Source organism: Gorilla gorilla, chromosome 17, assembly GCF_029281585.2.
Source record: "Gorilla gorilla gorilla isolate KB3781 chromosome 17, NHGRI_mGorGor1-v2.1_pri, whole genome shotgun sequence".
Lineage (NCBI taxonomy): Eukaryota > Metazoa > Chordata > Mammalia > Primates > Hominidae > Gorilla > Gorilla gorilla.
In genome coordinates this window covers 37,607,127-37,631,530 of record NC_073241.2, presented here as the reverse complement: position 1 = coordinate 37,631,530, position 24,404 = coordinate 37,607,127, and the positions used below count along the sequence as shown (strand labels likewise).

Here is a 24,404-nt window from a genome sequence, read left to right as displayed (position 1 = left end):
TGCTTGAAATCCCTGCAATGAACACATAGAAACCCCTTAAATTTCACAATCAGAAATTTGAAATTAAATTATTAAAAAATAATAAACCAGGCCAGGCACAGTGGCTCATGCCTGTAATCCCAGCACTTTGGGAGGCCGAGGCGGGCGGATCACGAAGTCAGGAGATCGAGACCATCCTGGCTAACACGGTGAAACCGTCTCTACTAAAAATACAAAAAATTAGTTGGGCGTGGTGGCGGGCGCCTGTAGTCCCAGCTACCTGGGAGGCTGGGGGCAGGAGAATGGCGTGAACCCGGGAGGCGGAGCTTGCAGTGAGCTGAGATCGTGCCACTGCCCTCCAGCCTGGGCGACAGAGCGAGACTCCGTCTAAAAATAATAATAATAATAATAATAATAATAATAATAATAAACCCACTTGTATAAATAACAAAGCACCAAATTTATTATTAATCTTACTAAAACATTGTTTCCAAGTCCCTATTCTTTCTTAAATTAAGGCAGCTCCAATGGAGTCTAACACATTTAAATGCTGTATTTATTATATGACATACTGCACTGAATTATGAAAAAAAAAACTGAAATTACTAAGAGCTCTGGATCTTAGCTAACTCAATTTTGCAAATAATAATACGGTTAAATTTTAAAATGATAATTAAGCTATTCTTTATAACAAAACCTGACGTTACAAAAATATGGACAAGGCAAGTAATTTTTCTTCACATTTTACTCTTCCTAAACCTAGAAAACACACCTGCTCTCAAAACATCTTATCAGGGCCAGGTGCAGTGACTCATGCCTATAATCCCAGCACTTTGAGAGGCCAAGGCGGGTGGATCACCTGAGGTAAGGAGTTCAAGACCAGCCTGGCCAACATGGTGAAACCCCGTCTCTACTAAAAATACAAAAATTAGCTGAGCGTGGTGGTGAGCGCCTATAATCCCAGCCAGTCAGAAGGCTGAGGTGGGAGAATCGCTTGAACTCAAGAGGCGGAGGTTGCAGTGAGCCAAGATCGTGCCATTGTACTCCAGCCTGGGCGACAAGAGCAAAAGTCCATCTCAAAAAAAAAAGAAATCTTATCAGAAGACCAAGAACCTATAGTGAGATAGTTCAGTACTCAAGTTAGTCTAAACAGGATTGCAAAGCTGCTTTACTAAGAAATATTTGAGTATTTCACTTACCTCTGTTTCCATACATTGTGAATATCCCAATTTACCTGTAATAAAAATGAAAAGGATTACTTTAAAAAGATTTCAGCTTTTTTAAATCATTGATAAAAATATTTGAGCTTCTCTGGCTATGGCTTTATTATGTCTATGAGAAAATCTATGCAAATGAAAGATCCTAGAATGACCAAATATCCCTGAAGGTCCTACTTAGAGATTTAAGTTTAAATAGGCCCATTAAAAAATAACAAAGAAAAAAGGTGAGAAAAAAATGCTTAACTGTAATAAGATCTAAAACATATGTACATATTTAATACAGATATATAAATCAATCAAACAAAAACATTTGAAAGTCTTGCTTTCTTTTAAGAAACACCTTAAAATACTTTAAAGGTATTTTAAGTATACCTTAGGAAATCTTAAAAGACTGCAAATATATTTCCAGTTTAAAGATACAGTGATCATTTCAATGAAAGGAATAAAGTTTAAATTCATACTTTCTTTAACATATGCTGTTTTTCTTTAATATATGATTAGGCAAAACCATATAATTAATTGAGTAATTTTTCCAACAGAGGCTCACCTAAAGAATAATTAGAACTGAATAATATTTGGCTGCACCAACATTAGTATTTTTCTCCATCACTGATACATAATACCAAAGAACATGAACAATTAATACATTTCTGTCAATGTCGCTGACAAAAACATACTTCTTAAACAAAAAGAGCTATTTTAAAGAATCACTTATTAAATAGTTTTAACAAAAAGAACGAATAACACAATTATACAATTAATTATACTGGGTACTAGAAAATTGGGTTTTTTGGGGTTTTTTTTTTTTTTTTTTGAGCAGCAGTCTCACTCTGTCACCCAGGCTGGAGTGCAGTGGTGTGATTTTGGCTCACTGCAACCACCCACTCCCGGGTCCAAGTGATTCTCCCACCTCGGCCTCCTGAGTGAGTAGCTGGGACTACAGGCACCCACCACCATGCCCGACTAATTTTTGTATTTTTAGTAGAGATGGGCTTTTGCCACGTTGGCCAGGCTGGTCTCGAACTCCTGACCTCAAGTAATCTGCCTGCCTCGGCCTCCCAAAGTGCTGGGATTACAGGCGTGAGCCACCATGCCCGGTCAGTACTAGAAAATTTAATTTCCCCAGACTACACTTAGATTTCACTGACCTAAATTCAAATATGCATTTAGCTCTATACCTTTCCCTCCACCCAATACTATCCTCCCACTTCTTCCTCTCCCCAGCATTTACCCTCACACCTAGCCCACAGTGGTTATTCTATCAGCCTTGTTATTTTTTTAGTACTTAACTAGAATTTCTACGCCTTAGACTCTATTATGACATCACAAAAGAAAAATCACAAATAATAGCTTTTGTATGCTCCCAATTCTTAAAATAAAAAATAAAATTGAAACCACAATTTATTTGAAATGAGTTGGTTGAAAAAAAAAAACAAAAATGAAAAAATAAAAGAAGACAACCACAACTCCTCATCTCTTAATGATCCTAATGAGAAACACTGGCTGAAACTGAGACCAGAAAATAAGGGGCCTTAGGTTCTATGAATTAAATTAAAAATTATATATGAGCAATAAAGACTACATGAACATATATATAAAATGAGCTTACTAGCTAAGGGTTTATATAATAGGGTTTGATAAGTATAAGACTGTTATTTTACTTATATATTTGTTACATAAAACTCTACATTCGACAGTGATTTATAACGTACATTTTATTTATTTATATATATGATTGTTTGTTCAGACCATTAACGCTTTTGGTAGTTAAGAATACTTAACTCCCATAAAATTGGTAATTAATTTTACTCGGCAAAGTACTACTGGACAGAAACAGCTCAAGGAAGGGTACAGACTGCCTTTCGGCAAACATTTACTGAGAGCCTACTCTGCATGGGGGGAAGAGAGAGAGAGGGAGGAAGAGAGGAGCACTCAGGCAAACTGTAACAGAGAGTAGCCTCTTTAAGAGTATATGAGTTGGCCAAGTGCAGTGGCTCAAGCCTGTAATCCCAGCACTTTGGGAGGCCGAGGCAGACAGATCACGAGGTCAGGAGATTGAGACTATCCTGGCTAACATGGTGAAACCTCATCTCTATTAAAAATACAAAACATTAGCCGGGCATGGTGGCGAGTGCCTGTAGTCCCAGCTACTCGGGAGGCTGAGGCAGGAGAATGGCGTGAACCCAGGAGGCAGAGCTTGCAGTGAGCCGAGACTGCGCCAGTGCACTCCAGCCTGGGTGACAGAGTGAGACTCCATCTCAAAAAACAAAAAAAAGAGTATGTGAGTTTACATCTTCAGTAGGATATATTCTGAAGATAAAGAGAATTACAAAGAAATCTAAAAGTTTTTGTAGTACGTTTCTGGTTGGTAGTATAAAATTCTGAAACTATTTTAATGTATTGCAGCAATGAGCACATGAGTAAATACACTGATATTGCTGGGAGTCATGACTTACACTATGGGAGAAGGAATACACAAACCTAACGTGAGAAGAAAAGGAGCCCTGTGGTGGCGAACTGTAACTAGAGATATTACACAACTTCAAAACATTTCCTAGCTCTGCTCATCAAAAGTGGGAGAAGCCCATGGGGCACGCCAAGCCCATTCCCCCTCAACAGAATCAGGATTCCTTGGGAAATTGGCTGATTTCAGGGCTGGGACAGGGAAATTACAAGATAAGTCAGGAATATCTTTTTGTACCAGAAAACAATGAAGTGCTTAAAAACAATGATAGAGGAGTGCCAAAAGGGCACAAGAGTCTATAAAGTAAGATTTTTTTCAATGACCTGCATTATAAAACTGAAAATGCTGTAAAGTACTAAAAATTTTTGTGAGAATTCAACAGCTCTCGGTCATTCAATTTGAACTGGTGAGTAACTCACGGTAATATGAAAAGGCTATAAGTACAAAGTATTTGACCAACTACACAGCTCTGCCATCCAAATTCCTGCTCAAAAGCTAATCTAGGAATCCAAAAATCCCAATCACATGACATCAGAGCTTAAAGGAATCTTGGAAATGATCTTGCTCAATCCATTCATTTTATAGATGAGTAATTTGGCTGGGTGTGGTGTCTTGTGCCTGTAATCCCAGCATTTTGGGAGGCTGAGGTGGGAGGATTGTTTGAGCTCAGGAGTTTGAAACCAGCCTAGGTAACATAGTGAGACCCAGTTTCTATCAAAAATAAAAAATTAGCCACGCATGTTGGCACAAGCCTGTAGTCCCAGCTACTCAGGAAGCTGAGGAAGGAGGATCACTTGAGCCCAGGAGGTCCAGTCTGCAGTGAGCTGTGATAGTGCCACAGCACTCCAGAACAGGTGACAGAACAAGGCCTTGCCTCAGAAACCATTAATTAATTAATTAAAAACAGATGAGTAATCTGAGAGCTCAAGGAGTCAAATGACTTGCACATAATGACACAGAGTTGGTGACAGAGTGAAGAGCACACTCTAAGGCTCCTGATTCCTCCTCATGTATGTTGGTGTGGTTTTCTTATTCTAATCCTCTTGATATGGTTTGGTTCTATGTCCCCACCCAAATCTCATGTTCAATTGTAATTCTCAATGTTAGAGGTGGGGCCTGGTGGGAAGTGATTAGATCATGAGGATGGTTTCTAATGGTGTAGCACCATCCATCCCCCTAGTGCTGTCCTGTGATAGCGAGTTATCACGAGATCTGGTTGTTTCAGTCTGTAGCACCTCCTCCTTCCCTCTTTCTTCCTCCTGCTCCAGCCATCCAGGCGTGCTGGCTTCCCCTTCACCTTTTGTGATGACTGTAAGTTTTCTGAGGCCTCCCCAGCCATGCTTCCTGTACAGCCTGCAGAACAGTGATCCAATTAAACCTCTTTTCTTTATAAATTACCCAGTCTCAGGTAGTTCTTTATAGCAATGCAAGAATGGACTAATATATCTCCATTCCCACTTTCAGTGGCTGTTGGGATTGAGGGGAACTGCAGGGGTACTGTCCAGGCTAACTACCATTTCTACTGTTTCTGAGGAATGGGGAAATGCATTCCTCAAAAATTTTTTTTTTTTTTTTTGAGACGGAGTCTCGCTCTGTCGCCCAGGCTGGAGTGCAGTGGCATGATCTTGGCTCACTGCAAGTTCTGCCTCCTGGGTTCAGGCATTGCACTCCAGCCTGGGCGAGAGAGCGCCACTCCATCTCAAAAAAAAAATTCTGGGTGAAGTCACAGGATTTGTAAGTTTTAGAGGGATTCATTCCTTAGGTCTGGTGCAGTAAAACAGAAGTGGCCAATCTTTGAAGAAAGACTCAGAACTTGTCAAGTGTAAATCCCTTGATGCTATACCGGTAGTTTCCAATTGAAGAAGGTGTTGTTGAATTGAGGAATGCGGCCGGGCGCAGTGGCTCATACCTGCCATCCGAGCACTTTGGGAGGCCAAGGCAGGTGGATCACAAGGTCAGGAGTTCAAGGCTAGCCTAGCCAAGATGGTGTAACCCCATCTCTACTAAAAATACAAAAATTAGCTGTGCATGGTGGCGGGTGCCTATAATCCCAGCTACATGGGAGACTGAGGCAGAGAATTGCTTGAACCCAGGAAGCGGAGGTTGCAGTGAGCAGAGATCACGCCACTGCACTTCCAGCCTGGGCGAAAGAATGAGACTCCACCTCAAAATAAATAAATAAATAAATAAATAAATAAATAAATAAATAAATAAATAAAAATAAAAAAAAGAAAGGCTGAGGTGGGAGAATGGCTTAAGCCCAGGAGGCAGGCAATGAGCTGAGATGGTACCACTGCACTCCAGCCTGGGCAACAGAGCCAGACATTGTCTTTAAAAAAAAAAAAAAAAATTTATTAGACGAGTCCCCTTATGTCCCAGGAAACAGAAAAGCCTATGCCTTCCTATAAACTGACACAGAATGGCTTTATGAAACAAACTAGTCCTGACATAAAATGTCTGTCATAAAGAATTCATAACTAAGGCAACACTGTCATCTTCAGCAGACATTATAAATCTTAAATATTGATAATCAGATCATTTCACCATGGGGCTGCTCAGAGAATGCAAATAATACTTTCAAATTAAGGTAGCTACTTATCTTTAAAGTAGAAACCTCAGCATACGGCTGACTTATCATGCAGTCACATTATCAATATGATTCAAACTAGCTGAATAAGCAAAAGGCAAACTATACCTACCAAAAAAACAGAATTTCTGGAACTTTTAAGATAAATGGTTCTCAGAATTATTCTCCAGCTTTTTACTATGTGACCAAATTCTAGACGTTTCAGTCCCTCTAACCATGTGAAATTATGTTCTTTTTCACGCTAAAACTGAGATACCAATGAATACACCCTGCTCTCCTGCCAGCATACCTCTGCTGCCTTCATTTGTTCAGTAAATATTTATTCACCACCTACTAAGTACTACTCATAAGCACTGATGACACACTGTCATAGTAAACAAGCTAGACACAGTTCTTGCCTCATAAGGCTTACATTTTATTGAACACAGCCCCAAAAAAGTAATCAAACAAAACAGAACTCGTGACAAATGGATCCAAAAGGGAGAGAAAGTAACAGAAATGACCCCATTTGGGGTGGTCAGGTAAGATTCCTCCAAAAGATGATATTTAAACAGAGACCTTGAAGCTGGGTAGAACCAACTGCAGGGCGGGAAGAAGAATCTGTTCCGGAAGCAGGAGGTGGCGTGTGACAGGCCCGGGAAGTGTTTGGTGGATGAGTAACATAAACTGTGTTTAGACAGGCAGGGGGCAGATCACACAGGCTTGTAAGGATAGTATGAGGAGTTCAGATTTGACTTTAAGGAAAATGGGAAGCTATTGAAGGATACCAGGCAAGAGGGTCAGCTGTGTCCAGGTAGTTTCCAGGTCAGTCTTGCTATAATGTGAAGAATATAGTGGAGACAGCCAGATGGAAAGCTCAAGGCCAGCGAGGAGGCTACTATCATTGTACTGCAGCACTACACGCGGGCGGCCAGGCAGGGCGATGGCAGTAATGAGGGTGAAAAGGAGAGGGTTCATGAAATAATTTGGAAGTAGAACAGGATTTGCTAATGGATTGACAAACAACATCCTGAACATGCTCCATGTTTTCAAGAGTAATATTCTCAAACATTTGACCAAAACTGATCAACAACAACCATTAGTTTAAGAACTATAATACTTTTATAAGAAAGGAGTTTATTAAATATGCTTCTGGGACAATTTTTGTATTATTACTAGGAAATAAAACCCATAGTTTTGTAGTTAACAGGCTGAAATTTAGCAATAAAAAAATTTCTACAGCCTAATCATACCTGAATTTCTTTTTTTTTTTTTTTTGAGATGGAGTCTCGCTCTGTCGCCAGTCTAGAGTGCAGTGGCACGATCCTGGCTTACTACAACCTCCGTCTCCAGGGTTCAAGCGATTCTCCTGCCTCAGCCTCCCAAGTAGCTGGGACTACAGGCACGCACTACCATGCCCAGCTAATGTTTGTATTTTTAGTAGAGACGGGGTTTCACCACGTTGGCCAGGATGGTCTTGATCTCTTGACCTCATGATCTGCCCACCTCAGCCTCCCAACGTGCTGGGATTACAGGCGTGAGCCACCACACCCAGCCTCATACCTGAATTTCTAAAGTGCAGTGGCCACTGAGGACCTGGAATCAATGAACAGAACTTCAGAAGTTAGGACAGTGGAACTACGTATTTATTAGCTTAAACCAATTTCCCCCAACAAAATCATCTTTGCCAAGTTGCATTTTAAGGGAAAAAAGAATGTTATGCTTTTTTTTCTTTTTTTTTTTTTTTTTTGAGACAGAGTCTTGCTCTGTCGCCCAGGCTGGAGTGCAGTGCACGATCTTGGCTCACTACAACCTCCGCCTCCCAGGTTCAAGCAATTCTCCTGCCTCAGCCTCCTGAGTAGCTGGGATTACAGGCACGCACCACCACGCCCAGCTAATTTTTGTATTTTTAGTAGAAATGGGATTTCACCATGTTAGCCAGGATGGTCTCAATCTCCTGACCTTGTGATCCGCCCGCCTCACCGTGAATGTTATGGATTTGACACAAAAAACAGTCAGGGACATGACTTCTAATTTTAAATATCAGTCATGGAAAAAGCATTCATCTGTTCATTCACCAACAATACGTTTGTGTGACAGGCACTCTCCAGAACTTGCATCTTCTTCCTTGAGATTATCTGACCCCCACCCACAGACTCTGCCCCAAGCCAGGCTCTAGGACTTTCAGCCTCCAATCACCTTTGCCATAAATGTGACTTCTATCCTAATTCAGAAATGGAAGCTCCTACTTTATTTTTGACATAGACTACACTTTACTTCCTAGATTTGTAACTAAATCCCTTACCTTTCAAAAAAATGACAGCCTTGGATTGTTATTACCAGTCACCTTCCCAGGGACTAGAGTCTCCCCTTGGACCTAGTATCAGTGATTAAAACCCGCCACAAAATTTGGATATTATCTTTTATCTATTTTATGTAATCTGGCAACACTGGAAGCTTGCAGAGCAAATAAGTTTCATCTCTAGTGCCAATTCTGAGTAACAGTGGCTGTCTAGAATGTCATCTTCAGAAGTATTCTGATGGCAAGTACAGGATAGGAGGTGCCCAGGACTATTTAGAAATGGTCTCACTCATAAGTGGGAGGTGAACAATGAGAACACATGGACACAGGGAGGGAAACAACACACACCAGGGCCTGTCAGGGATGGCGGGGGAAAGGGGAGGAAGAGCATTAGGACAAATACCTAATGCCTGCAGGGCTTAAAACCTAGATCACAGGTTGACAGGTGCGGCAAACCAGCATGGCACATGTATACCTATGTAACAAACCTGCACATTCTGCACATGTATCCTGGAACTTAACGTAAAATTTTAAAAAAGAAGAAGAAGAAGAAATGCTGCCATAGGAATAGAAGACATAATATTTGTATTTAAAGAATAGTACTGTATTCATAAGTATAATAAAAATGTGTAACTTACAAAACTCATTACAAAAAGATATTTCTTGACTATGTATAGTATATGTAGTAAAGGTTAAATAGCTAAAAATGTTTATAGTATAAACATTTTTAAATGTTTAAATGTTTATACATAAATAGCTAAAAATGTTTATAGCCTGGAGCCACATTTCTGACACTCCTGTGTTGGAAGACAGGGACAATGAAAGTCAAAGTACTTTTTGTAAACTGGGTTGATTTGGATTAAACTTTTCCCTAGTAACAGCAATTCAAACATTGCTTGAACTTCACAAGCTCAAAAATACATAGACATATCACTAGATTTTAGGAAGGAGAACTTGGAGGGGAACCTCCCCAAGCCAAATCATAAACAGAGTTCTAGCAGGTGACAATCCCAAATGTTCTAGTATTCCCTATCAATTGAAGAGTTCTGGTTTTCATGCATTTCATACACACATCTGCGTCCATTCTCTTTAGAATCTCCTGCCCCTCTGTGGCATCTGAGTATGAGACAACCTAGCCAACAAGAGCCCTGCAGAGAGGCATCCCAGGAACTTCTATCTTCCAAGCTCTAACTCCCTTTAGTTATATCACAACTCTACCATCCATATCCACTTACCCAAATGTGTTACTTTCCCTCTGTCAAGATTTGGGAGATCTGATTTAAAAACTATAAAAACAACATAGGCTTGACATAGACTACACTTTGCCATTTTTAGCTATTTAACCTTTACTATAAACATTTTTAGCTATTTAACCTTTACTACATATACTATATATAGTCAAGAAATATTTTTGCAATGAGTTTTGTAAGTTACACATTTTTATTATACTTATGAATACAGTACTATTCTTTAAATATAAATATAATGAAAAGATCATTAATTAAAGAAGAAAGTCAAGCTGAGCACTGTGACTCACATCTATAATCCCAGCACTTTGGAAGGCTGGGGGTGGGGGCGCGAATCATTTGAGGTCAGGAGTTTGAGACCAGCCTGGCCAACACGGTGAAACCCTGTCTCAACCAAAAAAAAAAAAAAAAAATTAGCTGGGCATGGTGGCACATGCCTGTAGTCTCAGCTACTTGGGAGGCTGAGGAGGGAGAATCGCTTGAACACAGGAGGTGGAGGTTGCATTGAGTTGAGATCGAGCCACTGCACTCCAGCCTAGGTGACAGAGGGAAACTCCATCTCAAAAAAAAAAAAAAAAAAAGGTCAGGGTTAGGGGGCAACTATCATTAATTTAAGGAACTTAACAATTTCCCATCAAAAACATTTAAGTTCATACACATCAGGCAATACAACAGTTCAAATATTTCATCTAAACTATGGCTTATCTTACAGGTCTCAGATGAAATTTGTTCCAAGAGTTTATAGGGAAAGTTATAGTTACATTGTTTAATTATTTACATAAATAAGCCCTCCTATACTCCCCAAAGGATTGAAAGAAGCTAAATTAAATGATCAATAAATGAGTATCAAACAAGTCAGAAAGTGGCAAAAGAAGGAAAAAACCAAATTCAAGATAATATAAAATATATGGAAATCCATAAAAAATATAAACGGTGGTCAAGCACTAATTACCTTTCCCTGATAATCTGCAAGTAACCCTCCACAGTCCATTCTAAAAACCTGGTGGAGCACCTAAGGCAACAAAGGTCTAATCACATTATGGACACCCACATTTCAAATTTTTTCAACCTCAAGAATCATTTTATAGACTTCCAAACATATATTTAATATTGTTTTAGAACTTCTTTATCAATCTTGACTCAAATAATTTGGAAGTATTCATCTTTTTACAAAGGATAGCAATGGCTCAGTAAAAATGTATTCGTGCAGTACATACAAGGTAACAAAATGCCCCCACATATACTTCTTCATTTGAGTCTCATAACAATTTCACAAGAAGGGCTGGACAAATATTACTTCCATTTTACAAATAAAGAAAGACAGCGGCCGGGCACCGTGGCTCACACATGTACATGTAACCCCAGTACTTTGGGAGGCCAAGGCAGGTAGATGTCTTGAGTCCAGGAGTTCAAGACCAGCCTGGGGAACCTGGCAAAACCTGGTCTCCACACACACACACACAACAGAATAAAAGACAAAAAAATAAGACAGTATCAGCATCAGAAATAGTTAAATGGCTTGCCTGAGGTCATAACTATTCAATAGTAAGCATCAGAGCCAAAAGAATCGAAACTGCATCTTCTGTAGCCAGCTCTTAGTTCTCTCCATGTTATGGTGTGACATTCAACAGCTGATTTGCAACTATCTGGAAGGCAGCAAAGGAGCCTGGTGGGAATCAACATGACTCCACAGGAAAAAATATTTTCCAGGCCAATTTAATTTCCAACAAGTATAAACCATCATCTATCTTCCCACCCTAACCTGCCCCTCCTGCCTACTGTCACCCAAGCACCCAGGCAAGAAGCCAGAGCCTTTGAACAATCCTTCCTCTTTCTCACCCACACATAAAAAGTGGAAGAGCTATACCATGTCCTATTTCCTAAATCACTCTCAATCTGATTCTTTCTCTCCATTCCTACTGCCCTAATTCAGACCTCCATCATCTCCTGTTTGAACAGCCATAACACTCCTAACTGGTTTAGCAACTTAAAGGCTACAAAGATCTAAAGATAGTATAAAATGCCTACTGGTGTCTTTGCCCTCCATTTTACCCAATTCAATACATCTACAAAGCCCCTACATTTATCTTTCTAAAAAGAGTAATCTGCTTACATCATTTTCCTGCTTAAAACCCTTCCATGGCTCTCCACTGCCTGTACAGACTATAAATACACACTCGACCATGTGGCTGGCACAAAGTCCTTCATCATCTGATCCCAGCCAACGTGCCTTTCCAGCCCTTCTTACTCCCCCGACTCCCACACACATCCTCCGCTCCAGGCACAGGGAACACCCACTACAAAGAAGACAAACAGGTTTAACCTCACGTGCCAACTCCAAATAATTAGTAGTGGCCACCTGAAGCATCCTGTTGAGAACTCTTGGGGCTGCTTATAAATTCGGCAGCAAAAAAATGCGGTAACTGATTAGCAGTTATATGCTTTTGGCACGGGGAAGTGGGTGGCAGCACAAACGCCGCACTTGCCATCCATGTACTGCTGCTCTCTGAGCACCATATAACGTCCTCCACATCTCCAAGCCTTTCCACTTGCTGCTGCTGCTGCTGCCTCACACAGTCTTCCTTTTAGGCTACAGCCCCATCCTGGAGACCTCCAGAAACCAGATCTCCTCTGTAACACTCGCCTACTGTCACCAGGCAGGGTCAGCCACTCTCTTCTCTGGGCTCTCATAGTTTTCTAAACATCTTTATTATTTTAAAATTATTGCACTGTACTGTGTTAGTTTCTCCATCTACGAGCTTCTTGAAGGTATGAGTGCAGTTTATCCCTCTTTGTATCGTCAACATCTGGCACAGTGCACTTAGAAGGCACTCAAATATCGGTGAAATGAATATATGAAATCATGTAATGGGAACATCGCTAACATGGTATTTTCACTAAAAATCCAGGAAGACATGACCAAACCCTGGGACCAGGCAACTTATAGGGATTGTTAGTGACATTCTAGCACTACCCTCCAATTATCTCTATTTATATTTTTCTCTCTCCGAAATGCAAGATATTAAAGGAGTATATTAGATAGGAACTTAACTTCTAATTAAATTAAGGGATGGGAGAGAAAATAGGAAATATGACAGAAAAAGACCACAGACTCAATTTAAAAAAATGTATTAGGCCCGGCGCAGTGGTTCACACCTGTAATCCCAGCACTTTGGGAGATGGAGGCGGGTGGATCACTTGAAATCTGGAGTTTGAGACCAGCCTGATCAACATAGTGAAACTCTGTCTCTGCAAAAAATACAAAATTAGCCAGGTGTGGTGGTGCATGCCTGTAATCTCAGCTACCATGGAGGCTGAGGCAGGAGAATCGCTTGAACCCAGAAGGTGGAGGCTGCAGTTAGCCAAGATCGCAGGATTGCCCTCCAGCCTGGGCAACAAGAGCAAAACTCTGACTCAAAAAAAAAAAAGCATTAGCACAATTAGTATAAACAGACCTAAGAGTCACAGTTTTCAGAAGCCAGCAGTTTGGTATTATTAGGAATATAACCCCTCCATATACCTAATCGAATCCTTTTTAAATTTATATTAATGTCTCATATCAGTTTTAATTTTAAAAGTTTGTGAGATACAATCACTTTGGAAAATTTCTGGCAATATCTACTTATGCTGACCATACATCATGAATTAGCAATTGCACTTTTAGAAACATATTCAACAAAAATGCTACATTTGTTCACCAAAAGACACGTGCAGTAATGTTCACAGTGGCATTATTCATACTATCCAGTAAGTCGATATTTGAAACCCAAATATCCATCTAGAGTTTGAACATCAAAAATAAACCCTTTAACATTTCTTCTTCTATATTAAAAACAGGCCAGGTGCAGTGGATCACACCTGTAATCCCAACACTGTGGGAAGCTGAGGCAGGAAGATCACTTGAATGGGGTTCAAGACCAGCCTGGGCAATATAGTGAGAGACCCTGTCTCTACAAAAAAATAACAAAAAAATTAGCCAGGAGTGGTGGTGTGCATTTATAGTCCCAGCTACTCAGGAGGCTGAGTTGGAAGGATCACCTGTACCCAGAAGTTCAAAGTTACAGAGAGCTATGATCACATCACTGCACTCCCGCCTGGGCAACAGAGCAAAACTACAACTTTAAAAAATATATAAAAACAAAACAATAAGCAACAAGCATACCCAGTGCTAAGATCATGGTTTCTAAACACCATTCTCCAATAAAAGAAACAAGAGCTCCCTGGAAATATGGGTAACTCTAGGGCTGGGGCAGGAAATATATAAGATGATCCTTGAAATATCTTGCAGTGCCAGAAAGCAAGGACGTGCTCCACCAGACAGAAGGAGGGCTGCATATCAAAGGAACACCGAAGCCAAGCCTAAGGAGCAATCAATGGCCACAGCGGGAACAATCTGAGCAACAGAACAACCAAAGTACAAAATACATGTCAATCCAGACTGATATAAACAAATGATTGAATATATAAGTAAATGGAGGAGAAGGCACAAATCTTCTTCACAGAATTCAAAATAACTCTAAGAAGATATTCACGTCTCCAGGAGGTGGTTTAATTACCTGGCCCTATCCTTGAATGCAGGCTGGAATTAATGACTCCTTTCTAAAGAACAACATATTAAAAAAAGGTAAAAATAGTAACTTTTTAGTGGAGAAACCTGACAACACTGTCTTAATCAAGTCTCCAGGTTATCGTAGCCACTGATGTCACATGGTTATCATGTGCCCCAATATGATGTGATCAGGGGGAGCCCTTCACCTCGCTGGTATTCTTCCCCCAAAACTATAACCCAGTCTAGCCATAAAAATACCAGGCAAGTCCAAACGGAGGGACATTTTACAAAACAGCTGACCAGTACTTGCCAAGACTGTCAAGATCATGATAAACTGTCACGGACCAGAAGAAACTAAGGAGATATGATGACTAAATGCAATATGGTATCTCGAATGGGATTTCTGCAATAGAAAAAGGACACTAAGGCCGAGCACAGTGGCTCATGCCTGTAATCCCAGCACTTTGGGAGGCTGAGGCAGACGGATCACCTGAGGTCAGGAGTTTGAGACCACCCTGACCAACATGGAGAAACTCCGTCTCTACTAAAAATACAAAATTACCCAGGTGTGGTGGCAGGTGCCTGTAAATCCCAGCTACTTGGGAGGCTGAGGCAGGAGAATCCCTTGAACCCAGGAGGTAGAGGTTATGGTGAGCCAAGATCGCGCCATTGCACTCCAGCCTGGACAAGAAGAGCAAAACTCTGTCTCAAAAAAAAAAGAAAAAGGACATTAATAGAAAAACTGGGGAAACCCAAATGAAGTCTGGAGTTTAGTTAATAGCAATGCATCAATGTTGTTTTTTCAGTTTTGACAAATATACCACAAGAATATAAAATGTTAACATTTAGGGGAACTGGGTGAGGGGCAAATAAGAATTAGCTGCATTCTCTTTTCAACTTTTCTGTAAATCTAAAATTATCCCAAAATAAAAAGTTTGGTCAGGCACAGTGGCTCGCACCTGCAATTTCAGCACTTTGTGAGACTGAGGCAGGTGGATCATTTGAGGTCAGGAGTTCAAGAGCAGTCTGGGCAACATTTTTCTCCACTAAAAAATAAAAATAAAAAATTAGCCAGAAGTGGCAGCACACACCTGTGGTCCCAGCTACTTGGGAGGCTGAGATAGGAAGATTGCTTGAACCCAGGAGCCGGGGACTGCAGTGAGCTATGATCATACTACTGCACTCCAGCCTGAGCAAGAGAGAAAGACCCTGTTTCTTAAAAAAAATTTTTTTTGACTAAAAATTCCCACTACATTTGGTAACTCAATATTTCCTTCATAGTTTTAAACAAATATCTGAAAGAAGTTATTTTCCTTTTTTCTACTTAGTCAACAAGAAGTAAAAGGGAAATACATACAGCTCTAATGACACTGTTATGAAAGCAGGATGAGAACTGCTGTTATTTTATAGGACCAATGATACAGGAGAGTGAATCTGACCTTCCATATATAAAAAGCAGAGTGCAACTCATCATCTCTTATTAACATATAGTCCTTGGTAGCTCAATGACTTTTTTCTTCTAAAGTTTAGTCAAAACTCTTAGTGAGGCCAATGGTTTCCTAAGAGTCCTAAATTACTTGAGGACTAATATCTGCAGATGACTAAATTCCTTCTACTGTTTCCCTCTGCAAAAGTAGAAACACAGATACAAAACTACAAATACATTATTCCAAAATTTCTCCCCAAAACTCTTGTGACCCCTCTCTTATAACCCAACACACGTAGAAATATATTGCATGGTAAATTGGAACCAAAAGTGACAGTAGGTCAGGCTTGGTGGCTCACGCCTGTAATCCCAGCACTTTGGGAGACCAAGGCAGGCAGATACTTGAGGCCAAGAGTTTGAGACCAGCATGATCAATATGGAAAAACCCTGTCTCTACTAAAAATACAAAAATTAGCCAGGCTCAGCGGCATGTGCATGTAATCCCAGCTATTTGGGAGGCTGAGGTGCGAGAATGCTTGAACCTGAGAGGTGAAGGTTGCAGTGACCCAAGCTCGTGCCACTGCACTCCAGCCTGGGCAACAGACTAAGACTCTGTCTCAAAAAAAATAAATAAACAAACAAATAAAAGTGACAGCAGGCCAGGCATGGTGGCTTATGCCTGCAATTCCAGCACTTTGGTAGGCCAAGGTGGGCAAATCACTTGAGCCCAGAAGTTCCAAACAAAACTAGGCAACATGGCAAAATCTCTGTCTCTAAAAAACAATATAAAAATTACCCAGGCATGGGCCAGGTGGTGATGGTGGCTCACATCTATAATCCCAGCACTTTGGGAGGCCGAGGCGGGCGGATCATGAGGTCAGGAGTTCGAGACCATCCCGGCTAATATGGTGAAACCCCGTCTCTACTAAAAATACAAAAAATTAGCTGGGCGTGATGTCACGTGCCTGTAGTCCCAGCTACTCGGGAGGCTGAGGCAGGAGAATCGCTTGAACCCGGGAGGCAGAGGTTGCAGTAAGCAGAGATCACGCCGCTGCACTCCAGCCTGGTGACAGAGCAAGACTCCGTCTCAAAAAAAAAAAAAAAAAAAAAAAAATTACCCAGGCATGGTGACACATGCCTGTAGTCCCAGCTACTCGGGAGGCTGAGGTGGGAGGATTGCTTGAATCTGGGAGGTCAAAGCTGCAGTGAGCCGATCAAGCCACTTCACTACAGCCTGGGTGACAAAGCGAGACCCTGTCTCAAAAAAAAAAAAAAAAGTGATAGCAATCTTATCCAATTACAGCTAAAATCTTAATTTTGCAAATGAACATCTAAACTTACTGTTAAGGCTCTCCCACTCACTTAGAAGGGGCCTGTGTAAATGAAGGGACTTGAAGTTTAAGCTGCATTAGATTCATGGTAAATTCACCACTGTGTTTCTGTTTTATTTTCTCTTCTTTAATGACTAGAACTATTTACCCTTACATCACCCATGAAAAACTAGAACACTACTTGTACATAGCAGGAACTCAAAGCATATTTGTTAGATTGAATTAACTTGATATATTTGAACTTATTATTCAAAGAGAACAATTTTTATCTATTACTGTAGCTGATAAGGCATTTCACCAATCTCTAATTCTACCATTCACCCCCACTACCTACTCTGGAAACCTACACATATACTTCATATATTCCTTTCCTTTAATGATCAGGATGGGAACACAAGAAATACAGAAAGAGCGGACCAAAAAAAATGTTTTTAAACATTTTTTTGCTGGGTGCGGTGGCTCACGCCTGTAATCCCAGCACTTTGGGAGGCTGAGGTGGGTGGATCACAAGGTCAGGAGATGTAGACCATTCTGGCCAACATGGTGAAACCCCGTGTCTACTAAAAATACAAAAATTAGCCGAGCGTGGTGGCGGGCGCCTGTAGTCCCAGTTACTCAGGAGGCTGAGGCAGGAGAATCGCTTGAACCCAGGAAGCGGAGGCTGCAGTGAGCCGAGATCATGCCACTGCTTCCAGCCTGAGCAACAGAGCGAGACTCCATCTCAAAAAAACAAAAACAACATATTTTTTCACTATTTCAACCTTTTCCACAAATATTCTCTCTTTAAAATCAAATAGGATTTTATGCCAAGACGTTCTTCCCCTCCAAATTAGCATGAACCTTGCTGAGAAGCTTGACTGATCGTATCCTCTTTTCAAAACCCAAACAAAGCCTGAATGTTCCCTATACCAAGAAACCATTCTCAAGGGATCCCTTTATTAGTATGCACACAGGCATTCATTGTTCCTTTCAGGAAAACCTTCTACCAACCTTAAGATTATTTTAAATCAACATATGACCATAATTTTTAAACGATTCGTTATACATCTAAACTAAAGGTACATCAAAAATTTTGAAACCAAAAGTTAAAATAAATGATTGTTGTCAGACGGGTATTTAAGTCCTGAAAGACTGTGAGACCACACATGATTCTAATCTCTAAAACTACTGCTATTAATAATTCTTTGTGGCATCCCAGAAAAGCAAATGCTTTTTAACCATGTGAAGATCTAGACTATAACCTAAACTGCATCAGTTACTACTTTCTAAAGACCCTTATACCAAAATGTGCTCTAATTGCCAGTCAGGTATACTTATGAGTATACAAAGAGCCTGCGTGTCTTTAACCCCTTAATTAAGGGTGTGAAAGTTAAAACTTCATCAACTTGTACCTAATAAACTTTCCCAAACAACAAAGTCTTATTATTACTACAACTGCATAAACACTGGAGAAAATAAAATGTTAAATAAGCCACCAAACAAGAATCATAAACTCTCTTGATTCTAAGCAATCTATCCTCCTGTCATCACAGAAATACTTCTTAACCATACTGCTCATTTTAAGATGTTATACATAATTTAATCTTTTTACTTTCAAGAGATCCTCTAAAGAGCTAGTCTTTCCTTTTTCTTGAATTTATCTTCTTGGGTCCTATATCACACTACTTTTATGGCCATGCTAGCAATTTGGCTCTAAGTTTTACCTGAATGCTAAATAAACTCATTAATTCTTCATTTTTTTCCTTCATTGGTCTCCAGCCTCTGACACATTTCAACATTTTTCTATTTTTCTTATAGCATATTTCTATTTATTTCATTCAAACTGAATCTAACCATTCTCAGATGTATCAATACTGTTAAAAGTAAACAAGAATTAAAATCAATTACTACCACATTCAGTCCCCTAAAAAGTCAGTAAAGCCTATGAAGTACTATTTCTTCTAAAAGGACTAAATGGAGTGATACTGCTGGTACTGGCAAGAACCAGTACGACTCATTCAGCTCAACAACAGAGTGACAATGGCCTGTAGAAGGATTCACTCACTTGAGGATTACAGCCAGAATCCACTTCCCTACCCTGAACACAATCCTGGGCACCACCTGCTAGAGCAGTGGTTCTCAACTGGGACGATTTTGCACCCTAGGGAACATTTGGCAATGGACAGAGACTTTTTTAATGTCACAATTGCAGGGGAGGGGCCTACTGGCATCCAGTGTTAGAGATCAGATCACGGATGCTGCACACAACAGCCACCACAACAAAGTATTACTCAGCCAAAAATGCCGACAGTGCCAGTTAACAAACTCTGACCTTGACATTTACCCCAATTCTTGGTAAAAACATAAAACAGATGGACTAGAGACAGTATAGTGATGAGAAAGGACCACAGGATTAGAGGAAGAAGGAAACTAAAACCTACTGAGTACTTGCTATACAGCAAGTCTTGCCACTTGACATATATTATCCTCACTTATGCCCCAATCCTGTGAAAACGACAATATATTCTGATTTTACACAGAAGGCTAGACTCAGGGGGATTGGGGAACTTACTCACTGTCACTTATCTAAGGGGAAGAATCACAAAACAAATTCAAACCAAATGTTTCATTCCACAACACTACTAAGCCTAGACACTAAAAGACCAAGATTTGATTCAAAGAGTTACTAATCACTTAACTTCCCTAAACGTCCATTTAGAAAATATATCAGGCCGGGTGTGGTGGCTCACACCTGTAATCCCAGCACTTTGGGAGGCCAAGGCCGGATCACTGAGGTCGGGAGTTCGTGACTAGCCTGGGCAACATGGGGAAACCCCGTCTCTACTAAAAATACAAAATTAGCCAGGCGTGGTAGTGCATGTCTGGAATCCCAGCTACTCGGGAGGCTGAGGCAGGAGAATCTCTTGAACCCGGGAGGCAGAAGTGGCAGTGAGCCAAGATTGTGTCATTGCACTCCAGCCTGGGCAACAAGAGCAAAACTCCGTCTCAAAAAAAAAAAAAAAGAAAGAAAGAAACAGAAATCAATGGATGTGAAAACATAAATGTTGCAGATTGCTAACTACATATAATTATGATAAATACAATGAAAGTGTGGCCAGGCACCGTGGCTCACTTCTGTAATCCCAGCACTGTGGGAGGCTGAGGCGGGTGGATCACCTGAGGTCAGGAGTTTGAGACCAGCTCAGCCAACATGGTGAAAACCCATCTCTACTAAAAATATAAAAATTAGCTGGGCATGGTGGTACACACCTGTAATCCCAGCTACTTGGGAGGCTGAGGTAGGAGAATTGCTTGAACCCTGGAGGCGGAGGTTGCAGTCAGCCGAGACTGCACCACTGCACTCCAGCCTGGGCGACAAAGTGAGACTCCACCTCAAAAAAAAAAAAAAAAAAAATTTCGCTGGGCACAGTGGCTCACGCCTGTAATTCCAGCACTTTGGGAGGCCGAGATGGGCGGATCATGAGGTCAGGAGATCGAGACCATCCTGGCTAACATGGTGAAACCCCGTCTCTACTAAAAATACAAAAAAATTAGCCGGGCATGGTGGCAGGCATCTTTAGTCCCAGCTACTCGGGAGGCTGAGGTAGGAGAATGGCATGCACCTGGGAGGCAGGGCTTGCAAGCTTGCAGTGAGCTGAGATCGCGCTACCACACTCCAGCCTGGGCGACTGAGCGAGACTCCGTCTCAAAAAAAAAAAAAAAAAATTATTTTTACTTATTTTCCCCAACTCTTCCCTACAATGGAAGTCTCATGAATACAAACGTTCCCTAAAACAGAAAAGAGAAGTCCGGCGCGGTGGCTCACGCCTGCAATCCCAGCACTTTGGGAGGCCGAGGCAGGTGGATCATGAAGTCAAGAGATCAAGACCATCCTGGCCAACATGGTGAAACCTCATTTCTACCAAAAATACAAAAATTAGCTGGGCATGGTGGCACGCGCCTATAGTCCCAGCTACTCGGGAGGCTGATGCAAGAGAATCACTTGAACCCAGGAGGCAGAGGTTGCCGTGAGCCGAGACTGTGCTACAGCACTCCAGCCTGGCAACAGAGGGAGACTCCATCTCCAAAAAAAAAAAGAAAAGAAAAGAGACTGGGCAAGGCGGGTTACATCTGTAACCCCAGCACTTTGGCAGGCCAAGGCAGTTGGATCACTTAAGCCCAGGAGTTCCAGGCTGCAATGAGCTATGACTACACCACTGCACTCCAGCCTTCAGCAGCCTGGGCAATACAGCAAGACCCTATCAAAAAAAAAAAAAAAAAAAGAAAAAGAGAGAGAGAGAAAGAAAGAAAGAGAGAGAAAGAAAGAAGGAATAGAATTTTTAAGTGTGCACACCACCAAATTATTCATCAAGTGTAAGAATCAAGATAAAATCTTCAGAAGACTGTGTATCTTCCTGAGCCATGCAACTATTCTTAAATCCAATGAGGAAATAAACTAATATTTTAGTATGAACTTCTTAAATAATTTTAGGCAACAGAAAATGCTCAAGTCTCTATCAACAACTTTGATTAGGCCTTCTCCATAACTGGTAGTGCAGGTCATGAGCAGAACTGAGAAAGAGAATTACAAACCTATTGAGAATTGTGGAGAACTCCACTCACTATTTTCTCCATAAAGGCAGTTTATTACACTGAGATCAACATGTTATCATCACACTAGTGATGTAAAAAATAATCCATTTCAACATAAGATTCAGACCAAAAAAAAACGAAAAACCCATCCACGAGAATCTATCAATCTTTGACAACAAAACTACACTATTTTGGGATTAAATTTAAGTGACATGACAATGTAAACTGGGGGCTTGTTCTCTCCGGAAATCACCACTACCAATGCTGCTTCTAAAAGCAGGCTGAACACAACCATTTTTCCTCTGGAAATAGCTAAATCCCAAGGCACGATATTGCTGTTATTTTTTTTTTTTTTTGAGACAGGGTCTCGCTCTGTCACCCAGGCTGGAGTGCAGTGGCGCGATCGCAGCTCACTGCAGCCTCCACCTCCCAGGTTCAAGCAATTCTCCCACCTCAGCCTCCAGAGTAGCTGGTATTCCAGGGGCACAACACCACGCCCGGCTAATTTTTGTATTTTTAGTAGAGACGGGGTTTCACCATGTTGGCCAGGCTGGTCTCGAACTCCTGACCTCAGGTGATCCACCTGCCTCGACATCCCAAAGTGCTGGGATTACAGGCTTGAGCCACCGCACCTGGCAGACATTGCTGTATTTTATAAATGTATCTTTTGTACCATTTAATACACTATAAATTATAATTGCAAGTATTTCCCACTAAGATTAAGTCCAAGTTTAAAAGCAATAAGCCCATCAAATAAACAAAAATACTATTTGAAATAGTTTCAAAAGAACAATTAAAAAGATGGCTTTAAATAAAAAATCGTTTACCTGACGCTAAAAAATAAAAGATAAAAGCATGTAAATAAAAATGTGTTTACCTGACACTAAAAAATAAAAGATAAAAACATGTTCTGGTGGAACTGAAAGAATAACTATAACCTTGAATATTGTTTTAATCAAGTTAGACAAGGGTTTTCATTAAATGTCATTTTACTAATTCGAAATTACATCTTTCACCTTAAGCATTTTGACATTTCCATCAACTTTCTAAAAGTGAGGGTAGATTGTTTTTCTATGTTTTTAATAGACTTGCCTCTCAAAAGAATGAATTAGATAAAAACTGATGGGAGAAACCTTTTCTCAACCTCCTCCTCCTCTTCAATGAGCATCTGAGTAAACCCTGGCTATAAATTACTGCTTAGGTCATAATCCTGAAAATTTTACATTAGACAATGACGTAACTAAGGTCCATTTTCTCTTTGTATCCGGACACCCTGTCAACTTTTTACTTTACAAGCCTGTTTTTCATCACAACAAATTTTCACATACAGGAATGCAATCAGTATTTTCTAACGTCCAGGAGCCAAAAATCACTATTTAGTCTATTTTTCCATTTCTCCCCAAAGAGCAGAATTCTCACGGTTCAGAATCATCTTTATATTTCCGAACCGAGGAAAGGCTGTCTAATGTGGAATACTTCTAGTTTCCCGTGAGGAGTGCGGTGTTTCCGACAGCGGCACTGAGGATCCGTGCGGAGCCCCCGCGTGAAGCCTGCGATGCCTTCCCCATCCCGTGAACCCGGCCGTGTGTCAGCAGCCACGGCGTGAGGCACACAGGCCGCTGGCCCGGAGCAGGGCCCAGCCCACCGCTCCCAAACGCGCCGCGGGCAGCTGTCGCGCGGGCAGCACAATGACGAGCGCCCCGCGGCCCGCAGGCCCAGGCCCACCCAGGGCCGCCCCAACGCCCTCCGCACAGCGGATTTGCGCCGTCGCCCGCCACGAGGCTCTGACCTCCGAGGGGCCCCGGCCAGCCACGGCCTGACGCCGTCCTCCCCTGCGGGTCCCCGCCGGATCCTCCCGGGGGTCTCCCGTGGCAAATGGGGGGGGGGAAGGCGGGGGCGGAAGAGCCGGGGACGCTGAGGGTAAGGCGGCCCAGCCGCGGGTGTTCCAAGGACTACGAGGGAAAGGGGCCCGGCGGCCTCACCCGCAACTGGGGGCGGCTCTCCCGCGTCGTCGGCCGCGGGCGCCAGGGTGACGGCGCCGTCCCTCCAGACGCGGATCTGCGCGGCCGAGCGCACACGGTGGCGGGGCTGGCGGCGGCGGGCGGCGGCGCGCAGGGAACCGCAGCACTGGTAGCACACGGCCCACGCCTGCTCCTCGTTGATGGGCTGGTTGTACAGCCGCAGGATCTCCTCCAGGCTCAGCGCGTCCTGGGAGCCCCCGGCCGCGCCGCCGGCTGCCCCGGGCTCCCGCGGCCCCTCGCCGCCCACTGCCTCAGTCCGCGGCTCCCCGCCGCCCGCCGGGCCGGCCGCCTGAGCCATCCCGCGGGTGGGCGCTGCGCTCGGCAGTCGCGCCGTGTGCCGGCGTCTCCTCAGCTCCGGAGCATCGTCGCCGCGCGCCGCCGCCTCACCATCCCCGGAACCGCCGCCGCCCAACGCGGCCGCGCGCGCCGCCGCCGGGACCAGGCGAGTGCCCGGGAGGCGTGGGCGAGAGGAGGGCGGCGAGGACACGGCTGCAGTCCCGGTCAGACAGCCGCCGGCCGGTAGCGACGCGATGGCGTCCGGCGCCCCGCCCCGCCCCGCCCCGCCTCGCGCCGTCCAGCGCCGCCCAGCGCCCGCCCCTCAGGGGGCCGCACGGGCCGGGGGATGCACGCTCTGGAGGTGGGGACCGGGCAGGAGCGCCTCGCCTCGAGGCGAGACGGCCGCACGGTCTCTAGCCCGCAGGGCTCTCAGAGTCGCAGGCGGTGACGC

General features: G+C 42.5%; 1 protein-coding gene across 5 annotated transcripts in view; it reads right to left on the bottom strand.

The window, feature by feature from the left end:
- Window positions 1-24,219, bottom strand: part of SPIRE1 (spire type actin nucleation factor 1) — a 213,354-nt gene extending 189,135 nt beyond the window's left edge. For 4 of the 5 annotated variants that reach the window (XM_031003592.3, XM_031003593.3, XM_055368418.2 and 1 more), the window contains exons 1-2: window positions 23,639-24,219; window positions 1,179-1,213 (exon numbers count right to left, since the gene is read on the bottom strand). In XM_031003592.3, coding sequence (XP_030859452.1) covers window positions 1,179-1,213; window positions 23,639-23,975 — 372 coding nt within the window. In that variant the 5' untranslated portion in view covers window positions 23,976-24,219. Of the gene's footprint in view, window positions 1-1,178; window positions 1,214-22,748; window positions 22,835-23,638 lie in introns of those variants that run through there. The other variant, XM_063699375.1, reaches the window with a different exon arrangement.
- Window positions 24,220-24,404: the final 185 nt, after the last annotated feature.